The sequence below is a fragment of the Ceratotherium simum genome, chromosome 25 (assembly GCF_057802395.1).
Source record: "Ceratotherium simum simum isolate JZ-2026a chromosome 25, ASM5780239v1, whole genome shotgun sequence".
Classification (NCBI taxonomy): domain Eukaryota; kingdom Metazoa; phylum Chordata; class Mammalia; order Perissodactyla; family Rhinocerotidae; genus Ceratotherium; species Ceratotherium simum.
The window spans coordinates 33,232,186-33,255,677 of NC_141924.1; the positions used below are offsets into that span (position 1 = coordinate 33,232,186).

A 23,492-nucleotide genomic window follows, 5' to 3' on the forward strand; every position below is an offset into this window, starting at 1 on the left:
TAAGGGAAAACCAGAAATTATTGGTTCATGTAACTGAAGAGATTAGGGACAGAGCTGATCTCAGATCCAGCTTGATCTTGGGCTTACCTTGCCAACTCTTGGATCTTGGCTAGTTGGCTTTCTCCGTATACTGTACTCGCCCCAGAAGCTTCAGATCTAGATTCTGGAGGCAGAAGAAGTGAAGATGGAGAACTCTTGAGTCAGACTGAGGTAAAAGCTCAACTTGCCACATACTTGCCATCTTAACCTTGGGAAACTTACTATCTCTCTGGCCCAATTTCTTCATCTGTATAATAGAGATAGGAAGTGTCCACAATAATCCCATGATAGTAAATGAATCCAATGATATTTGAATTGCCATAATGATTTGATACCCATCTACTAAAAGAGAAAATAAGCACAATAATATCAATCAAAATTCAACCAGGTGCTGAAATTTATATGGAAATGCAAAGAGCCAAGACTATTCAAGACCTGCTTGAAGAACAACAAAATGATAGGACTTTTCAACCAGATATCAAGGTCTATAAAGTAATAGAGATTAAGACAGCATAGTATTGGCCAAGGGCTAAACAATTGACAAATGGAACAGAATGAAAAGCTGGAAGCAGATCCCTGCAGAGATGGGCGCTTGATTTATAACAGGTGGCATGGCTGAGCACTTGGTAAAAGATAGTCTTTCAGTTAATGAGGGACAACTAGACTCCTCTCATACCGTACATAAAAATCAGTTCTAGGTAGATTATAGACCAAAATGTAAAAGGTCAATCTTTAAAGATTTCAGAAGGTAATAAGGATACAAAAATTATTAACTATTAAAGAAAGGATGAATAAATTTGGATACATTAAAATTAAAATTTGTGTTCACCAAAAAAAGAGTGAAAAGATAAACCATAGAATAGAAGAAGATATTTGCAACACTTGTGACCCCAGTAAAAGACTTGAACTCAATATGTGAAGAAAAATCAAAAGAAAAGACAGAGAACATGATGGAACAAGTTTCTCTGTGTCGGCACAGACATTGACACTTGGAGCTGGATAGCTCTTTGTGGTGGGGGGTCTATCCTATGCATTGTAGGATGTTTAGCAGCATCTCTGGCCTCTACCCACAAGATGTCAATAGCACCTTCCCAGTTGTGACAATCGAAAGTAAATCCAGACTTTGCCAAATGTTCCCTAGGGGAGAGGGGGTCAAATCATCTCTGGTTGAGAACCACTGTGATAGAACAATGAGCAGCAAGCATAAACAGGCACTTGAAAAATAGGAAATCCAAATGTCAATCAGCAAATGAAATGGTGATCAATTTCTTAGTAATCAGGGAAATGCAAATGTAAACCACTGTGAGATATCATAACACACCCATTACATTGGCAAAAATTAAAAAATCTACCAATTGTCGATAAAGAGCGTTAGGAATTCTTGTGCGCTGTAATTAGTTATATAAACTGAGACAAGCACTTTGGGAAACAGTCTAGCATTATCTTATCAAGATAAAGTTATGCATAGGGACCAAGCAATTCCACTTCTGAAGCATATATCCTAGAAAAATTCATTCCCATGTGTATCTGGATACACATAAAAGAATGTTCACAGCAGCATTGTTTGTAATGGCCAAAGGCTAGAAATAACCTAAATGTTTAATAATAGTGGAATATATAAATAAATTATGGTACATCCATTCAATGGAATACTATGAAGTAATGAAAATGAATGAATTTAAGAGAAATATACAAACAAGGATGCATCTCACAGTTATAACGTTGAGTGAAAAGAGACAAAAAAAATACATTTATCAAATTTTCAAAAATAAGCAAAATTAAACTTGTTTTAGAAATGCACACCTAGTAGTGAAACTATAAGAAAACCCACAGCGTGATGACCATAAGTCAGGATGAAGATACCTATTGTAGGTATAGAGAAGGAAAGTGGTATAACCTGGAGAGGACACAGAGGAGACTGTTATTTCTAGACTTAGGTTTTGGCTTTGTGATGTTTATTACATTACATATTTTATGATTTGTGCACTGTTCTGTATATGTGTTATATATAAATTTAAAAGGTAATAAATACTTCGACAAACATTTCTTTAAAAATTAAAAAAAATCTTTCCTGCTCCTAAAACTATTTCCATTTTCTTCCTTCACATATTTTTATCCTAACCTAATATTTTTATCCTTGAGTTTATTGATCACTTATTAAATTTAAGTATAATAAAAGTGTATATAAATTGAAATCTAAATTTTTGTTTTATTTCCTATGACAAAAAGACTTCACTTTATGGAGAGTTATTAATACATTTTTTAACGTATTTCGTTGGGATTTGTGTTGTCATTACAATTATTATTGATATATACTTTATTAAAACAACATAATTGTTACAAACTTTGATAAATAATTATTGCACATAAAAGTAGAATTTTATCAGAAAAGTATCTCTTAATGAGATGAATAATGGTCAAAACTGTTCTCTGTTTATGAAACAGAAAGGCATATAGCTAAAAGCTAATATTCAGAACTAGCATATTATTCTAATATTTGCTAAGAGAGTTAGGAGATAATATTTTATAAGCTAAAATAAGTGAGGACTGATTTTAAATGGAACATTTTATAATATTATTTGATAAAATAGGTATTAACTACCTCATGGAATAACACTCAATTGAAAGAAAATCATTTCAACATTTTATTCTATGGGTTTTATCTAAGATATCATGAATAATTCAGCAATCTACTCAATAATTGCACTTACATTTAAAAAAATTATGACTCTAGGATAACTTTCAGAAATGCATTTTGAGGAGTTCCATGGACTTGTTCCCCAGTGAAACAACCATAGTTGATGAAAATTATATATTAAACAAAAAGTAAAGTGTCTGGAAATTGTCCTAAGAGCATACAGCAACTGAAGTAATATTTATTCAAGTCTATTAAATATCAGTAAGAACAGCAAGTCTGTGGGTATTTGAGTCACCACTCTCTTCTCTCCCCACCCCCCAGTTCAGTGTGGCATTCTACTCTAGGTGGGTGTCACCAAGAACATAGGGCACTCTCTACCTCCAGCTGCCAGTTGAAGACTATGGTATCTTCTTGGGAGGAGCAGGCTGCTAGCATTTCTCATTCTCCCCCACTTCCAGCTCCATGTGGAAGAGCTCTACTTTTCAGGCTAGAGTGGCTGAGAGTTCTGGGTCTTTCTTCTCCTATCCAGCCCCCTCAGAGAGAGAAGTTCTATTACAAGGGCAGTAGGCTGAGAATAAAGAGCCCCCAATTGCCCGCTTTCCAGGAGGGATGGCTGTAAATAACAGAGTCTACTGCCTCTGCCCAGTGCCCTGCTTGTAAAGCATGGGTTTCACTCCAAGAGAAGTGATGGTTCCCACTTGCAATGGTGGCACTGAGGTTTTGCTCAAGAGGGAGAGGTAGGCTATAAGAGCAGAGAACTTGAAGCTCTCTAAAAGAGCTTTATTCGGAACAATTTATTTGGAATTTTTTTTATTTATTTGGAACAGAAGAGAGTATGGGGAAGTTTAAGATTATGGGTACTCTGGAAAACAAAGGAGATTTGGGAGGTAAGCAATGACGAGGAGGCTGGTAGCTCCATGAGAGCAACAAGCTAAAGTGTTAACCAGCTAGGAGTTTACCAAAGACAACCAGGGAAAGAGTTAAAAAGAGCTCCCCTGGAATTGGAACAAACAAGAGATTGGCCTCAAAGACTACGTCTATAAAGGGACCATAACTTAATTGGATCAAACTGTGGAGCAAATTATGCCCCAGTGCATTGATGAAAACTATAGCAAACAGCAATTAATGGAGTCTGACAGTTGGGAGTGATACCAGCAAAGGTAGACAGCTTGACAGAAAAACTAGGGAAAGAGGCAGTCAAAGAGAGTCCTGATAAAACCATTGTCATCCCAGGATGATTGGATGTACTGAGTCTGCACTCTCTGGAGAGTGACATCAGGGGCTGTACACTGTGGGAGAAAATATATTTCACTAAAATAGTTCAAGTCACTAAAAAATTAAAAGGCAAACAACAAACTCTAGGGGTTGAGGTGAGGAATCAATATCCAGAGTTGCTACAATATATTATCCAAAATGTCCAGTTTTGAGAAAACTGGACAAAATTTATGAGACATACAAAGAAACAGGAAAGTGTAACCCATACACAGGAAAAAAAGTAGGCAACAGAATGCCTTCAGAGGGCTCAGATTTTAGACTTAGCAGACATGGATTTAAAGCAGTTATTATACGTTCAAAGACTGACAGAAAACCATGCTTAAAAAAGTAAAGATAACAACAATGCCCCAATAAATAAGCAATATCAATAAGTAAATACAAACTATGAAAAAGAATAAAATTGAAATTCTTGAGTTGAATGTTACAATAACTAAAGTGAAAAAAATTATTAGAGGGACTCAACAGTAGATTTGAGCCGACAGAAGAAAGAATCAGCAAACTTAAAGATAGATCAATAGAAATTATGCAGTCTGAAAATGAGAAAAAAGAATGAAGAAAAATGAACAGAGCCTCAGAGAACATGAGACATGGGACATGAGTGGGAGTACCAGAATGAGAAGAGAGAAACTAGAAAAAATATTCACAGAAAAAATGACTGAAAACTCCAACAATTTAATGAAAAATATTAATCTACACATCCAAGAAGCTCAACAAATTCTAAGTAGAATAAACCCAAAGATATCTGCATCAAGACAATCATAGTTAAAAGGTTAAATGCCAAAAACAAAAGCAAATTCTGGAAAGCAGCAAGGTAAACATGATTTGTCACATGTAAAGAACCTCAGTGAGAATAACAGCTGACTTCTTCTCAGAAACAGTGTAGTCCAGAAGGCAGTAGGATGGCATACTCAAAGTAATGAAAGAAAAAAAATGTATATAATTGTATTTTTGAATCTATAACATTTAGAAATGTAATATTTGACAATAACAGCACAAAAAAGCAGGTGGGAGCAAACTTCTGTTACAGTAGAAAAATGATACCAGATAGTAACCCAAAACCATAGAAACAATTGAAGAGAACTAGAAATGATAAATAAGAAAGTTAATATAACAAACTCTACAGATGTATATTTTCTCTTCCTTCTACTCTCAGCTCCTTTAAGAGATATAAAGTTATATAAAGTAATAATTATAACAGTGTGTTTTTAGGTTTGTAATACATACAGATGTAATATAACAATAAGAACACCAAAAAGGGAATAGAGCTATATAGGGTTCACCTTATTAGTTCTCACTGGAATTAAATAGTATAAATCTGAAGCAGATTCTGATAAGTTAGGAAGTATACGGTAAGCCCTAGAGCAACTCTGAAGAAGTTGGAAAAATCATTAAAAGAATTAGAACATTGCACTGGAAAAGATTTACTCACTGCAACAGAAAGCAGTAGAGAAATAGCAGAACAAAAAAATTTTTAATTTGTCTTTTTAATGACAGCAGAACAAAAAAGAAAACAGAAAGTAAAATGACAGATAGAAATCCAACTTTATCAATAATAAAATCAAATGTAATTGGGTTAGAAAATATAATCAAAAAAGCAGACGTTATCAGATTAAAAATAGAGATCCAACTGTATATTATCTACAGGAGACACACTTCAGATTCAAAGACACACATAATTTGATAGTAAAAGGATGGAAAAAGATACACTATGCAAACGCTATAAACAACAAGGAAAAGAAGACTTGAATAACTATAAAGCAACTAGACCTAACAGACCTCTATAGAACATTCCATGCAACAATACCAGAATACACATTTTTCTCAAGTGCACATGGAACAGTCTCTAGGGATAGACCATATACTGGGCCATAAAAAAAACTTCAATAAATTTAAAATGATTGAAATCATACAATGTATGTTCTCCAAATGTAATGAAATCGGAAGTCAGTAAGATAAAAAATATTTGGGAAATTCCCAAATACATAGAAATTAAACAGCACATCTATAAACAACCAAGAAATTTCAAAGGAATTGTAAAAGAAAACTACAAGGAAAGTTAGCAAATATCTTGAGAGGAATTAAAATGACGCAACATTACTAAAACTCATGGGAAGCAGGTAAAGCAGTAATTAGAAGAAAATTTATACTTGTAAATGTCCATATTTAAAAAGAAGATCATAAATCAATAACCTAATCTTACTGTTTAAGACACTGGAAAAAGAAGAGCAAAGTAAACCTAAAGCAAACAGAGGAAATAAAATAATAAAATTAGAGCAGAAATTAATGAAATAGAGAATAGAAAACAAATAGAGAAAATCAATGAAAGCAACAGTTGGTTCTTTGATAAGATCAAGAAAATTGAGAATCTTTAGCTAGACTAACCAAGAAAAAGATAGGACTGAAGTTACTAAAATCAGGAATGAAAGAGGAGACCTTACAGAAATAAAAATGATCATAAAGGCATCTGTATTCCCTTATGAACAACTATACTATGAACAGCTATATTCCAACCAATTAAATAACATATGACATGGACAACTTTCTAGAAAGACACCAACTGCCAAAACTGATTCCAGAAAAAAAACAGAAAATCTGAATAGACCTATTACAATAAAGAAATTGAATAAGTACTCAAAAATCTTCCACAAAATAAAAACTCAGGCTCAGATGGCTTCACTATTGAATTATGCCAACCATTTACATAAGAATTAATACCAATTCTTCACAAACTTCCAAAAAATTAGAAGATGAGGGAACATTTCCCAACTCATTCTATGAGGATGATATTTACCCTGATTCTAAAACCAGACTAAGATAGCACAAGAAAACTACAAACCCATATTCCTAGTGAATATAGACATGAAAATACTCAATAAAATTCTAGCAAACTAAGTCCAGCAACATTAAGGATTATAGTTCATGACCAAATTGGATTTACACCAGAAATGCAAGGTTGGTTTAACTTTAAAAAATCAGTTAATGTAATACACCAGATCAATAGAATAAAGGGCAAAAAAACACATGATCATCATAATAGATGAAGAAAAATCTTTGACAATACCCAACACTCTTTCAAGATAATAAGAACACTCAACAAACTAGGAATAGAAGAGAACTTCCTCAACCTGATAAAGGACATAAATGAAAAATCCACAGCTAACATCATACTTAATGGTGAATGACTGAAAGCTTTCCCTTAAGATCAGGAACAAGATAAGGATGCCCATTCTTGCTATTTATATTCAAGCCAGGGGAATTGAGCAATAAAACTAAATAAAAGGCATCCAGATTGGAAAGGAAGAAGTAAAATTATCTCTATTTGCGTATGGCATGATCTTTTATTTAGAAAATTCTAAAAATCCATTAAAAAACTATTAGAACTAATAAGTTCAGCAATGTTCCAGGGTACAAGATTAATATATAATAATTGATTGTATTTCTATACACTAGCAATGAACAAACTGAAGATGAAATGAGAAAAACAATTCCAGCTACAATAGCCTCACAAAGAATAAAATATTTAGGAATTAATTTAACAAAAGAAGCGCAAAACATACTCAAAACTACAAAACTTTGTTGAAAGAAATTTTAAAAACTTTAAACAATGGAAAGATAGCCCATGTTCATAGATTGGCTTTATTGTTAATATGGCAATACTTCCCAAGTTGATCCATAGATTCATTGCCTCCCTTATCAAAATCCCAACTGACTTATTTGCAGAAATTGGCAAGCTGATTCTAAAATGTATATGGAAATTCAAGGGGCCCAGGATAGTAAAATAATCTTGAAAATGAAGAACAAAGTTGTTCAACTCACACTTACTGATTTCAAAATCTAGAAATTATTACAAATCTACAGTAATCAAGACCATTTGGTACTGGCATAAAAATAGATCTGTAGATCAATGGGATAGAATTGAGAGACCAGAAATAAATCTTTACATAAATCAACTTATGGTCAATTGATTTTTGACAAGAGTGCATAGACCATTCAATGGGGGAAAGAGTAGTATTTTCAACAAATGGTGCTGGGACAACTGGATAGTCACATTAAAAAAATTAATTTGGACTTCTTCCTTACACTCTATACAAAAATTAACTCAAAATAGATCAAAGACATGAAAGTAAGAGCTAAAATTATAAAACACTTATAGAAACCTTTGGTTATGCAAAGCCTTCTTAGATATGACACCAGAAGGACAAGCAGCCAAAGAAAAAATGGATTGGATTTCATCAAAATGAGAAAGTTTTGTGTTTCAAAATACACCATCAAGAAAGTGAGAAAATACACAGAATGGGAGAATATAATTACAAATCATATATCTGATAAGGGACTTGTATCTAGAATATATAAAGAACTCTTATAACTTAATAACATAAAGACAATCCCATTATAAAATGGACAGAATATCTAAATGGACATTACTCAAAGATATCCGAATGGCCAAAAAACTCATGAAAAGGTGTTCATCATCATTAACGATTAGATAAATGTAAATCAAAACCACAGTGAGATACCACTTCACACCTACAAGGATGGTTTAATCAAAAAGATAATAACAAGGGTTGACAAGGATGAGAAGAAATTGGAATCTTTGTACATTGCAAGTAGGAATGTAAAATGGTGCTATTGTTTTGGAAAACAGTCTGGAAGTTCCTCAAAAGGTTAAACATACAGTCACCATATGTCCCAGCTATTCCACTCTTAGGTATATACCCAGGAGACATGAAGACGCATGTCCTCACAAAACTTGTACACAAATGTTCACACCAACATTATTTGTAACGGCCAAAAAAGTAGAAACAACCCAAATGTCCATCATCTGATGAATGGATGAATTTTGGTATGTCTATGCAATGGAATATTATTTGGTTATAAAAACGAATAAAGTATTGTTACAGGTGACAGCATAAATAAGCCTTGAAAACACTATGGCAAGTGGAAGAAGTTGTGTACAAAAGACCACAAGTTCTTCCTTCAGAGTTTTTCACTAGTGCTCTCTTTTCATTGATGTCATGAGACTTTCCCTCAAGAGTGATATATTCTTTAACAATAGCACAGAAATGGAAGAAGCAAACATTTTCAACAAAAATTCTTCAATACTACCATACTCTCTTATGCATTTCAATTCAGAACGCTCCAACATGGACCCCGATAGCACTTTTTCTAATACTATGTGTATTTGTTTCTGTTACTGCTGTAACAAATTACCACCAACCAAGTGGCTTCAACAACTCAAGTTTATTATCTTGTAGTTCTGTAGTTTAGAAATTCGATACAGATCTCTCTGGATTAAAATTAAGGTATCTCAATGGCTGCATTTCTTCTGGAGACTCTGGGAGAGAACCTATTTCTTTGCCTTTTCCAGTTTCTGGAGGCCTTCTGTATTCTTTGGTTCATGTCCTCCTTCCTCCACCTTCTAAGTCAGCAATGGATAGCCAAGTCCTTCTGACATTGCATCACTCTGACCTAGCTTCCATTGTCACATCTCTTTTCCTGCTGTCTTCCTCTGCATCTCTCTTCCACCGTTAAAGGCTCCTTTGGTTATCTTGGGCCCATCTGGATAATCGAGGATAATCTGCCAATTTTAAGGTCAGCTGATTAGTGGTCTTAATTCCATCTGCAGCTTTAAATCCTCTTTCCCATATAACCTGATATACACACAGGTTCTGGGGATTAGGACATGGACATCTTTGGGTGGGCTGTTATTCTGCCTATCACACCATAACCTTCTCCTTGTAGAAATATGCATAAATCAATGTAATGGAGAAAGCCCTATGGGTTCATGGTAGTTTGATTAATCAGTAAAGGAGGATTAGGCTTTTGGGCAATGTGTAAATTTTGGCATGAGTGAAGGGTAGGTCTTTATTTTGTAAAGTGGAGAAAATGCTATTGTGAACTCAGGCCTGTTCTCAGGCAAACCAATGTTAGAGGAAAAATTGATGTGGAAATTGAAGATCTGGAATAGGACTGATTGCTTTCAAATTATTGGGATGGCATGCTCACCGCAAGGCTTCCATGACACAGGACCCCAGTTAGATGATCATTGATTTGGGGCAGTGGTTTCCAAACTTGGCTGATTTCGTAATTACCTGAGGCATTTGAAAAATAGTATCAGATTTCCAGGCTTTAATCTAGACCTGCTTAATCAGAAGTTCAGAAAGCAGAGACTCAAAAGATGTTTTGAATAATTTCTTTAGTTGATTCTGATAATTAGCCAGATTTTATAACTATTGGTTTAGAAAACAAAAGGAGTTGAGCTAGTAAAGATAGAAGATACATGTGTTCACTAGCTTTTTCTATTATTTTCTGGTTAGTTTTGGAGGTTACAGAACATTTAAATATGACCTAGAGTTTTGGCCAGTCTGACCAATGTGTAGCTAATAGAGAAATTTGAAAGCATCATTCTGCTCACTTCCAAGTAATCACCCCCCAGCCACAGAAAACTACAACCATTGGATTTTTTCCTTTTTTAGACATATGTATTCTGCTATTATAAGCTATGCCTTATACAAGTTCGCCTTTGTTAATTTGTGGTAATGTGATTAGTTAAGTTATTCTTATCCCACAGATCTAATGTAAGAATACAATAATGCTTATGATCACATTGCATTTATATCAAAAGTGTGATATACCAAGTCATGGTTATAATTACTATTTAAAATCTATAAATTAGCATATTTTCCACACCTTCAAGGCAAAATGTTGATATTTTTTGCAAGTTAGTTTAATAACCTTTGCAAAAATGAGAAGAGACGTTTTCACAAAAACGTAGTTCATCAGGAGGACAATGGTTGATCATTGAACATGCACATCATATATATCTTGAAAAGACTGAAATGTTGCATTCCCTCTGTAGATATCACACTACAGAAAGAAACTCAGGAAGGAATTCCAGCCCCGACCCAGAGTCAGGAACCCCCGAAACCTCAGGAGAATATATCACGACCCATTCACCATCCTTTAGTTTTAAAAACTAACTTTGAGGAAGAAGAGGAGGAAGGAGATGAACAAAATGGTTAGTAAGCTTTTTCTCAGATTTACAACGCACGTCCAAAAATCTCACGATATTTTCTACATGTTAGTTTAACATTAGAGGTTTATTGTAATATATAAGGCAGATTTGGGTAAGAAAATAGCTTTAATTTTATTACGTGTATTAAATTCATTATGTTGTAATTTGTTCTATGTCTAGACATGCTTATGATCATTTGGATTGGAAAGTTTTTGTTGTATGATGGTTGAGAGACAGAGCTCATGTTTAAACATGTACAGTTGCTTGTAGGAATTCTAATAACCTCTTATTTATATGTAACTTAACATTGTTAACATTGATTTATATATAACTTTTATTTATATATAACTTGACATTGATATACATGTGTGTCCATCTGTCTACCTATTACGTGATTACACCTATCTGTCTCACATTTAATCCTTGAAGTTGTAGAGATCCATAGAGTAGTTTATAACTTATAAAGTACTATCATCGGCATTATCCTAAGCAATCCTTGCAAAAGTATAAACAGGGTTAGAACCCAGATCTTTTGCATCCTAGTCCATCGTATTCCTCCCATATCATTACAGCACTGTGGTGCCAATAAATATGTACAAACATGATAAATATGCAGAAAAAGTAAACTCAGTCTGCCTTTACCCTGTAATGTATCCTTCTCTGGGCTACTGGTCACCATAGTTTCTGTGCTCAGGAATACATAGATCTGTTTATTCCTTTTTTTCTTGGCTGTAACTCTACGTCTGCCATACCTACATCTTCCTCTAAGGAAACAAACATCAACTCAACATGTGAATCTACACCTCCAGCTTCTTATCTCAAGATACAAAATGTATAACTAGTCACTTCTTTTCTCTTGGTTGATTCTTTCTAATACTAGAAATATAGCAATTAGAAATATTTGCCAGTATGCAAATTATTAATTTTAAAAATTAAAAAAAATAGTAATCCATTTATGAGAATGATGTTTGGAATTTTTCATTCTGGTTTATAAATTTTCAGATTATTTGGCTTTGGGACAATTTAATTTAAAAAATATATATCCTATAGATGCTTCTGGTTTATGGACAAAGACTTCTGAAGAAATTGAGGAAAAAAGAGCAATAAAGGAGATGTGTTATAAATCTGGTAAGAAATCAAACATTTGTGGATTTTCTAATACTTGATGTGACAAATATACTAACCATTACTTTTCTTATGGGAGATTAGGTGAATACTACAGATTTCATACTCCTCCAGATATTCCATCATCAAAAAGCATAGCCTCCACAGCAGAGAAAGAGCTAGAAAAGCCTTTGGAAAATGGCAGTGAATTACAAGAAGGTAAGGAATGAAAAGTCAGCATTTCAAGGTGATATATCAGAGATACTTCGTGTGATAGGCTGTGAATTATTTAGTAAGATGAATACTAGAGTTAAATAATAAATAATACATCAGAATTGAGAGTGAGAAGGAAGTGCTTTTATCAGGTGACCTAAATTTAATATGAAAAGCTGCTATTAATGTAATTATGTTTTCCCAGAAGACCCACAGAATGAATAGATTTCACAGACACATGGTGACACTACATACTCCATGCAGTAATTGGCAAGTAATTTGCTTTTACCATTTTATTTGTCTACGAAAATAAATCTCCCTGTGAAACAGGTGTAGATTTTTCTTTAAGCATAGAAAGAACAACCTAGCCCTAGAAGGACGAGGGAGATCACAGAATGACGTTAGTGGCAGAACAGGAGTACATTTGTTCATTGAATGAGCGCTGTCCGTGTTCCGAGCAATTGCAGGGGCAATGCAGGTGGATAACTCCAAGGCTTTTCGTGGATCTTATGCTTTGGTGACTCTGATTTTGCTGTTGGTGAACATTTTGGCCTCCAAGGCAAGATAAGAATAATAACAACATTATTTTCTGGATATATAACCAGGAACTCAGAGAAAATCCCTGGATGCCATGAGTTTATACAGTTTTCTTGCCCCCAGGATGAGCTGAAGAACAAGTTTTACAGCAGTAGGAGAGATTGGAATCCTTTCCTCTCCTAAAAAAAGAAAAAGGTAGTTGGGAACGTCTCGCAGGATTGAGATGAGTATAGGATAAAGAGTAAAATGCCTGTCTTACAAGTACATATGTGACAAACTATTTAAACACAGGGCGGTAGGGGGCAGCAACATACCATCAGATGGTAGAATAATTGGCAAGACCTCGCTGCAGGTGGGAGCCATATAGAGAAGGACGGATGGCCTGCATTACCTAGACAAGAAAAACACAAAAGAATAACAAAATAAAAACAAACAAACAAAATATATTAGCAATGAATGTTAAAAATGGCAGATTATAAAGACAATTATATGCACTTTCACTTTATATTATGGTTTTAAAAGCTTTTTATTTTTAAGTAATTCCTGTTTAATTCATGAACACCCTTTACCAAGATCTCCTCAAATGTTAGCGTTTTACACATTTGATTTTTCACTCTCTCTCTAAATATACATACTGTTATTATTTTTTCCAAACTGTTTGAGAGTAAGTTGCAGACATGATGCCCCTACATAACTCTCACATAATTGTAGTGTAAATATCAAAATCAGGAAATTATCGCTGATACAATATTATTTACAGACCTTTTTTTTTTTTTTACAAATTTCACCAGTTGTACCATCAATGTCCTTGATAGCAAAATAAAGTGTTTTTCCTGGTTTAGACTCCAATCCAGAATCACGTGTTGCATTAGGTTGTTATATCTTGTTTATTTTGCTTTTAATAGTTTATTTTAGAGGAAATGTATCTACAGATGTGTAAAGAAAAGGGTGGGAATTAATCATCACGGTGTAATTAGCATTTTTTAACCAATAGTAGACTCTGATATTTTTGCTCAATTTGTTCATGGTGAATAGATATAAAGAGAAATATTATAAAATTCATTATGTGAAAAACACACCAGGGGCCAGCCCGTTGGCGCAAGCGGTTAAGTGTGCGCACTCCGCTGAGGCGGCCCAGGATTTACCAGTTCGGATCCCTGGTGCGCACCGATGCACTGCTTGTCAAGCCATGCTGTGGCGGCGTCCCATATAACGTGGAGGAAGATGGGTACGGATGTTAGCCCAGGGCCCGTCTTCCTCAGCAAAAAAAGAGGAGGATTGGCAAATGTTAGCACAGGGCTGATCTCCTCACCAAAAAAAAAAAAAAAACCCACACCAAATAAGCTAAATTTATTATACACGCACAGTATTGTTAGATTGCTTAAATTTTTAAATTGCCATTTGATAAATTATCCACATAGGAAAATAAACTTGCTTGCTACTTTCCTGATAATTATAAAATTTGCTTAAAACTCATGTATTTATAAATTTATTGTTCATCATATCACTATGAAACAATACTTGTATTAACGTTTAACCTTTTTACTATCATCATGAATTCTATCATAAACTTATGTAAGCATCTAATGGTTCCCGGGTAATTTTTTTTTCTAGGGGATGGTCTTACAGTTCCAACAAAATTTAGCCTACGTGAAAGGCCAGGTGAGATAAAAGCATCATCGGATGGGAAACCAAGGACTGACATTGCTGCTTTTGAAAATGGAGGTGAGTTAATTTATTACTGATTGATTCTGAATATATCACCATATAATAACTGAGTCTGAATTTTCTCTCTCGTAACTAATTTTGTTTCGTCAAAATTTTTTTGACATTTTTATCATTGACTTTGGTAGGTAAGCTCCTTGAGGTTTGGAACTGTGTATAATCACTTGCTGTAGACGAATCTCTGTAGTAGAAGGTCTGGCACATGATGTGCACTCAGTAAATATTTGTAGAATAAATGATTTTATGTTTAAATAATTGCATAATTGGATGAATGGAGACATGTTCATAAAATTTGCAGATGACTGGAAGTTAATATGCTGGAACAACGAGACAAATTTAATTAGGTAAACTCAAACTGTGATAAACATAAAATCTTGCATTTACGTTCAGGACATTAACAGTAGGTTTTCTTCAAGTTGGGAAAGACCTGACAAGATACAGATTGGGAGAAAAAAAATAAGTGTTTTTTGTTGGCCACAAGTTTTCAAAATGATTCAGTAATGTGTATCAGCTACCAAATAGCTAGGGTAAACTTACATTGAATTATTAGGAGTAGTATAGAGAGATAATTAAATGTAGTAAGTCATTTAACTACTCAGTGGAGTGTCTGACATAAAGAAAAATGCTCCATAAATGTCAACTATTATTATACTAGTTCCACTGATTTCTGTACAGGGTGGTCCACATTTGGGTGTCATTTTTAAAGAAGGTTACTTGAAACAAATATTTTATGTTAAGAAAGGGTAACTTGTATGGTGAAGGATCTGCAAAATATGTATATAAGTAATATTTAAAGCAGCTAAGGATATTTATCCTGGAAAATGGATGACCTTTAAGGAAGATAAAAAGTGCTTTCATATGTCTGAAGATACTACATAAAAGATAAATTATATTTACTCTGAGTATCTCTAAAGGGTGGTAAAAGGTGGAAGCAAAGATTGTTATACATTGAAGGAAAATTAATTGTGTTGACTATATGAATTTTTTTGCAATTATCTGTATGTAAGTGTACATACTATATATTCATATACATATATACACACACCTATTAATCTAAACATAAGTGATATGTATAGAGATGGGGATGGTATCACTGAAAAGTATTTAAACAAAAGTGGGCAAAAGGGATAATGTAGAGGAGGATAATCCTGTTATTGAAAGATAGATAGTTTTGTACAACTTTCTGTCATCATCGCCACTGACAGTAAGGTATTGTCATAGGAGGTGACTGTTACGTTCCACAGAGGATCATATTTCTTGGAGTAGACGAAAAAGAAGCTTTAAATGAAGAGAAAAAAATCACCATGTCAAAATGTTCAAATACTAAAGGTAATGAACCTTCTATATTTTGATCCATTTGTAATTTGGATAGATAAGTTAAATGTAAAGCTTGAATGTTGTAGAACCCAATATAAGACACAAGCTAATAAATAAAAATGTACATTAAATACACAAGACAGGAGTGAAGAGCCCTAAATTTCCGGTCCTGGTTCTATCGCGAATTGTTTGACCATGAAGCTTTATCTTTTTAGCTTTAATTTCCTTATCTGAGAAATTGGCCTGTTGGACTACATAATTTCTAGGAGTCTTGCTAGCCCTAAAGTTATTGGTTGTCTTAAATGGTAATACTAAGTCTTTTTTCGTTTCTCTTTTCCAACTTCAAATACTCAGGGTGATTGAATTTTCTTAGAACACTTTGTTTGTGAAGCTATATACATTAATACTGCCAAGAGTATTAATCTCATAGTGATTTCCTGATTTTATAATTAGTACTAACTATAGTCTGTGAATAATCAAAAGATACAATAATAAAATGCATCCTCTATAGTTTCATCTGCCCATATCATGCTCAGAATCCCCCAGCTGGTACCTCTCTGCTGGGCAGCTCTCTCAGTCACAGACTAAAAGTACAGCTGCACTATAATGAGAGGACTTCACATATTCTTCATCCAAATATTAACCAATATCATTTACTGTTTTCCCCACCATTAAATAAATGTTCTCAAGAACCGGAGAAAGCACTAGTGATCAAATTATTCTTGTGGAAAATTATATGTAAATCTCTTTTTGTCTCTCTCTCACTCAAAGATGGAAAAGTTCCATCAACAAAACCAAACAAACTTCTAACTACACTAATAACGGTAGCCACCATCCCCGTGTGGCTGTTTACATTTAAGTTAATTGAAATTAAATAAAATAAAAAATTCAGCTCTTCAGTTGCACTAGCCATATTGCAAGTGCTCAGTGTCCACATGTGACTGGTGCTGTCATTTCAGACAGTGCAGATTTAGAAAGTTTCCATTACAGTAGAAAGCACTGTTGGACAGTCCTGCTCCAAAGCTGAGAACAAGTGAAAGTTGTTACATTTAAAATATTTCTGGGACCTCAATTTCAATTGGCACATTTGATGTAAAATGGATAACGTTTTCATTCTTTTGTGTAGACGTATTAAAAATATTGCCACAAATATATAATTTACATATTGAAGATAATGGCTGTATTTCTGGGTTTTTAATGTTTTGTTAGTGACAAATTTTGGGGACTTAATGTAGTAATTAGTGAATTTCAGTGATGCATTCTAAAAATTAATAAAGATATATATATTAAAGAGGTATGCCCATCATATAATGTTTGAAAAGTCAAATACCAACTGAAATGCTTCTTTTACTAATATTGCTATTTTATTTTCTTAATTTGCTTTAAAAGATAACAAGGACAGTTCTCATCCAAAGCTAACTACCCGACTAGCACCTACAATGCATGTATTAAATGCTACTGAGAATATCAGTATGAAGTGCAGAGAGGACCTCTGTTCAAGTGAGATATTAGCTCTATCGTTTTTTGGCCTTAGATATATTTGTCTTATCATGGATTTGTTTTGCTTATTTGAAATAGAATTTTAAAAAAGAAAGAAAAAAGGATGATTTAAAAATTATTCAGGATTAAGAATTAAAAACACAATATTCTACTAACTCTGAAAAAGAATTGTAATGTAGGTCCTAGTAAACTGTATACTTTCCCACTAGTTTAATTTTGGTACTAAAATTAATAATATACTACCTTCTTGGAAGATTCATTAGTATAGCATTTTAAATGTCACCCATAGTGGGATACCTTGACAGGTTTTATTATGTTTTGAATTGTTTTTCTTGATTTGGCTTCTCCTTGCCGTTCGGTACTCTGAGCTACTTCTCTTGATAAAATTAAGACTTATGAATCTTCCTCTGTTTGCTTCCCTCCTTCCTTCTTTCCCTTATTTCATTTATTGAACGCTCATAATATTCTTGGATCCCACCTAGGCTCTGAAGGGAACCATGATGGTTTACCCCCAAGAAGCTCAGATTAGTGACACTAGGAATGGGAGCTTGAGAGTAGGGTGGAAATGATGTTGGGAGAGGAGGTGGTGAATCGGAGCTTCACTGAACGCTTAACGCTGAAGCTGAAGTTAAGAGCCAGGGCAGAGAGATTTATTGGTCCAGCATAGAGCGCTAATATAATCTACATAGTGAACTTGATGTTCGTTTTCTCTGTGCAATAGTTACTTGTGAATGTTCAGGATCTCCACACAGAGAAATAAGAAAGAATGCCCCTCTCTACCAAATTGTTTTAAGATTCTCCAGAGAAATGTACCTTAGAAATTTCTGGAAAATTGAACATGCATATAAAATTTTCAATGTAAAAATATGTAAGTAAAAAGTGAATAATTTAGTGATCTTAGCACTTACAAATTCTGATTATTCAATCTTGTTTCACCAAACTATCTGTGTGCTCAACTTCTTACGATCTCAAAAGAATAAGGTAAAATTCACTAAAAGTATTTTACATTAATCCAACTTCTTAAGAAGTAGTAGTTTTGGCTTAAAAAGTACAAAAAGATTTATGTTCAAAATAATTATAAAACTACTTAAAAATAGCATTATAATGAGATAGATAGTTACATTTGGAATGTAATTGTGTGTTCTTTTCAAAAGAATCTACACATTCCTCTGGAGAAAAGCATTTTTCTTTTGAAAAATGCTTTTGAAAGTTTTCTTATCAATCAATTTCCAGGATTGATTTTTTTTTTTTTTACTTAAAAATAAATCACCCTTTGTTCTAGAAAGTAAGTATTAGGATGGTGCATTTATTTTTTTTCTCTTGCTTGACATGTGAATGCACAGATACATAATTATCGCCTACAGTAATTTTCATATGAAAGTATTTCTTTAAAAAACTGTAAAAATTTGTATCCTCTTTAAGTGAATCATGTCCAGCCAGTGAGGAAACCTCATTTTAAAGGTATGAAAAAAAGAAAATGGATTTATGATGAACCAAAGAACTTTCCTGGCCCAGGAATGCGGAGAGGTAAAGTGTCTATATATTTGATATTTCTAAATTATAATTTGAAAAGAGATTAAATATCAAATAATATTTTCTACCTGAAAAACAAATCACTGTTGTGCAACCTGTAACTTTAGATGTCCACGAACTCCTGTAAACTTAATTCTTTTAGCTTACATTGTCTTCCATTGTGCTATCAAACACTTAAAGTGCTGTGTGTTATTTATGGGTACGAAACCAGCTTATTTTATCCCTCACTGCCTTTCCCCTTTCTTTTACAGCAGTACAGCCCCCAAATCCCCAAAATAAAATGAGTTACCATCGCAATAATAAAAACAGAAATGCTGAGAATGCATCCTATATCCATGTTCAGAGAGATGCTGTCAGGACTGTCTCATTGAATGTACCTCCCCGCAGCAAGCCCACAAACGGGTCCTACAATAAAGTTGATGTTAACAAGGAACCTAAACACAACTTCTGTCCAGGTGAGGCTCCTGTATGGTTTACTCATGTCTATGATTTGCATTTCCATGGAATTTCCTGATGGTCCAACTCATCTTCATTGCTACCCACCCTCCTCTTCTTTCTCCAGGCCCCCACCACCATAACATCTTAGAAAACTAGTGAGAGGATTTCTTCCCCGTGCAGGAGTACACATGCTTTAAAGGATATGGAAGGAGACATGTTGGGTGCAGATGGCTGGACATTGAGCCTCCCTAGAGTTTTGTCTCAGAACACTGCTCTTTGTTCCCCCGGGGTAGCTTTATTTCACTCTTGAGGATTGTTTTCAAATGGTTGACATTTTCTTTTTCCACTAACTGCATTGTTCAATTATCACTTTCAGGCTAGTGCCTTGTCTTTTCTTTAGGCCTTCATGATTACTTTCTGAAAGGGTTAGTTTGGGGGTTAACTGCAATGTTTTTGGCAGCCTGTTGTCTCCCCCACCATGCACAGATTGCTTCTAAATCATTTCATCGTGTAATGGGCGGTCACAGGATTTGTCGGGAGGCACAAGGCACAAGGCAGGAGGGAACCACATCTCTCTCTTCCTGTCTCAGATGAATTTTGCTCTTGAAGTTGGGTTTCAGTTTTCTGAACTTAACAAAAGGCCACTCAATTCCCTATAATTTCATGTTTGTATCTTCCTGTGTTCACAGTCTAGTTAGTGGCGTTCTGAATGTTGTATATTTTCTGAAATATAAGTAAAAACTCTATGTCTTTCTTGGGTCCTTTCTTTTACAATTTAAATAGAGATTAACTTTATTTCAATTGTTTTTCTTCTATTTCTTTTAGAATAGACTGATGTTTGGATTTAGATATAAAAATAAAGATATTCTTAGGTGAAACAGGCTTTTAATTCTACTTATCACTATTATTATTTTATTATTAATATTATCATTTTACTGTGAGTGGAAGGCTGTGAAGAATAGAATGACTACCAGAACAGTTTGGTACCATTGTCTAGATTTGTGTCAAGGTGGCTGCAGTTATACTCATGATTGCTTTTGCACCATTAGTGAAAATGTCAACACAGGGGAAAAAGCAAATAAATTCTTAGTATTATTATGGAGCATGCTTTGAGAATCACAGCTGCATAGTAATACTTGAAAACACAAATACAACATAGTTGGATAATAGTTCAAATATAGAGCTGTCAGAAGAAAGCAGATATTTAAGGGCCAAGTCAGTATATAAATGTTTTGGTTTCTTGGGACAATGAGTTCACTATGGCCAAGCAATCATTGCCATCATGGGAGTCACTTCATGGAAGGAAAAGGAGATTGGGCTGTACCTCCTAGATTTTTCTTTCTTTCTTTTTTTGTTTTAAAGCTCTACGAATATTAGCAGAATTGTATGTAAAATCATGGTAAAGCAAGGCAATGAAATATTTTGATCACATTCGGATATCGTACTCTCCTCTAGCTTAGCCTCGTGGGAGAGAGGCTTACTTGAGGAATTGGACAGCCAATTAAGAGATGTGTAACCATGTTCACTGATAACTTAAATGGTCTTAATAAGCTCACTTGCATCTCTGATGCCTTAGCTTTGAAATGGTAAAGTGAATCACTTAGAGAATAGCTTTACTTCTGAGATGTTTATGATTTTGAAACGCTCCTGGAATATGATTTCAAAGTTATAAAATATTTAATTCCAGTCTCCTTTTTTTCCTCAGATAAATATATGTCAACACCATATAATGGTTCAGCCTGGCGAAAAAGAATTCCTTTTTCAAAGACATATTCAAAAGCTGAAAAGATATATACAGGTAAATATTGACTAGTGATTTTAATGTAGCATACAATTCTGAAAATGAAAGACAAGTGTTTAGGCTCAAGGAACATATTTTAGAAAATTTTCATGATACATATGAACATGATTACTTGAAGTTTACTAGATGTCTTGTCTACTAGCAATCTAATTTTACTTTGTTTCATGGTAGTTCTCCTTTGCCTACTTTTATGCGTGATCAGAAATCTTTTGGTATATTTCTCTCCTTAGTTACAAGCACAGCAGTTGCAGCAATTATATAATAAGATGCACTCTTTGTTGAACTACAAAGGAAATATATAAAAGTGTATTTTGACACAAAATATTAAAGCCCTACTGTATCCACCATAGACAGATATTGGCTGGTGCAGATTGACAGGCACCTAAGATGAACTTTCCAGGCCAGAAGGTTCCGAGTCACTGTGTCTCCCCCTTGTTGTGCTCTGTGCTCTGGGAGGGTGTGGGGATCCTAGGAACCTCCCAGGGGTAGAGGTTTGTGGCAGACCCAGCCTCAGGTGGTTCATTTGCTAAAAAGCTTTTCTCCCAGATTATTCTGGGGCTGGCTCAGTAGGTTTGGAAAACCACACAGGATAAAATGATTTCAGTTACTTCTCAGAAACTGAACCTTTCAGAAAAAGTTCTAGATAGGGAGTTCCTACATAAATCAGTAGGCTAGAACTTCCAGAATCATCTGAAATCCGTAAGCTCTTACATAAGAGCTTCCCAGAATGAACTAGCACGCATCCAGACTAGAAACTGTCCCCTTTCCAAGACAAATAGCTGGTATCTTCTAAAGCAGTATTTCTCTAAACTCTTTTGACTGCAACTGTGAGGTAGTACACAGACCTGTGTATATACATATGGACTGGAGTCAATTTTTTTTTCCCATCTCTTCTCAAACCATATTGTACTGCAAGTGAACTCTGCTGCAGTGCTATTGGAGTATATTTTCTCCTAATTTTGTGTGGGTTTTCACATATAATTTCACTTGATATCGAGGGGAAGGAGATGAAAAGTTGCTGAAAATCGTGGATAAAACCACAAATTATTGAGCCACATCTTTTTCTCCCATGGTTTCCTTGTGGGTGGAATGTTATTTGGAGTATTAAAGGATGTGCTCTTCACCCCTGCTCCTGTCCCAGTGCCTGCTCTTGTATCCCAGTAGCCTTCTCTCCAGATAGTTAGAACTGAATTACAGAAGGATTTGGGGGAAGGAAGGCCTCATTTCATACCATCCGCATATGGCACAGGAAAGGGGATGTGAAAGGGGAGGTGAGCAGACAAAACTACTTTTTTCTTTCAATCTGCAGAGTAAGGAGGAGAGTACAGAAAGGCAGCAAGAGACCAGGCACAGTGTAGAGCCACCTATTCAGTCCTAGTCCCCTTCTCTTCTTCCACCACCTTCAGCTATGCCACGTCCCAGGGCTAGAAAGGTCAATGATAGAATTCCCCTTGAAGTTTTTAAGAGTCTGAGCATAAAATGAATCTACATTGCACTTCCCAGATGCAACCTAGGGGGAAAAACTTTGGAGAGAATTTCTCAATGCCGTCTGGTGGTGGGGTTGGGGGAAGGCAAACCATGTCTAACATGAGAAGGCTGGAGACAGCCTCTTGAGATTTCTGCACTCCAAGCTTGCTTGGCAAGGCATCATATAATCCTGTGGGTTTCAAGTGAGAGTGAGTTCCTGGGAGAGAGGACCAGTGGGTCTACACAGTCTCCTGGCTGGCACTGAAAGGACAGCATCAGAAAGATGCTTTTGTGGATGCATTTGTTGGAGGTGAGGACTCAGCTAGAATCCTAACAGATGGCTCTGCCAGAGAGTCCATTAGAAACCAAGCCATCATCCACCAATCAAATTCTTATTACCTGAAGTATCGTCACCATACTTCAGGTCACTTCTTATGTATGGTCACTTCTTATTACCTGAAGAGGCCACCAGCAATGACATCCCCTGGGAGCTTGTTAGAAATGTAGAATCTCCATCTCAGACCTGCTGAATCTGCACTTTAACAAGATCCCCAGGTGATTAGGATGCACAGTAAAGTTTGAGAAACCTTAGATGATGGTATCTGGGCCACCATTCTCCAGCACGTGACCCAGACCTTGTTGAAACCCAGTATTGTTGAGATGATACTCTCTTCCCAGCTGCGGCCATTCTCCCCTGTCCCAACCCTAGAAATTAGGATAAGCAGCAGGGAGGTGGGAGAGGGAGAAAAACCGTGAAAAAGAATTTCAAATCTGAATGTGATTGAAATATAAATGTGAAGTAACAAAGAAATCACTGAATTGGACTAAGTTTACGTGCAAAGGACTAGATAAACTTTCTATATCAGGAAGAATGGGGACTTAGAGTCAAG

General features: G+C 34.9%; 1 protein-coding gene across 4 annotated transcripts in view; it reads left to right on the forward strand.

The window, feature by feature from the left end:
* The window catches only part of ZC3H11D (zinc finger CCCH-type containing 11D), a 38,926-nt gene that overhangs the window by 14,620 nt on the left and 814 nt on the right, over positions 1 to 23,492 (forward strand). The window contains exons 4-13 of one of the 4 annotated variants that reach the window (XM_087448596.1): positions 10,812 to 10,970; positions 11,970 to 12,095; positions 12,177 to 12,290; positions 14,436 to 14,546; positions 15,768 to 15,875; positions 17,253 to 17,363; positions 18,786 to 18,890; positions 19,148 to 19,351; positions 21,040 to 21,132; positions 22,336 to 22,362. In XM_087448596.1, coding sequence (XP_087304722.1) covers positions 10,812 to 10,970; positions 11,970 to 12,095; positions 12,177 to 12,290; positions 14,436 to 14,546; positions 15,768 to 15,875; positions 17,253 to 17,363; positions 18,786 to 18,890; positions 19,148 to 19,351; positions 21,040 to 21,132; positions 22,336 to 22,362 — 1,158 coding nt within the window. The remainder of the gene's footprint in view (positions 1 to 10,811; positions 10,971 to 11,969; positions 12,096 to 12,176; positions 12,291 to 14,435; positions 14,547 to 15,767; positions 15,876 to 17,252; positions 17,364 to 18,785; positions 18,891 to 19,147; positions 19,352 to 21,039; positions 21,133 to 22,335; positions 22,363 to 23,492) is intronic. The other 3 variants (XM_087448597.1, XM_087448598.1, XM_087448599.1) reach the window with 3 other exon arrangements.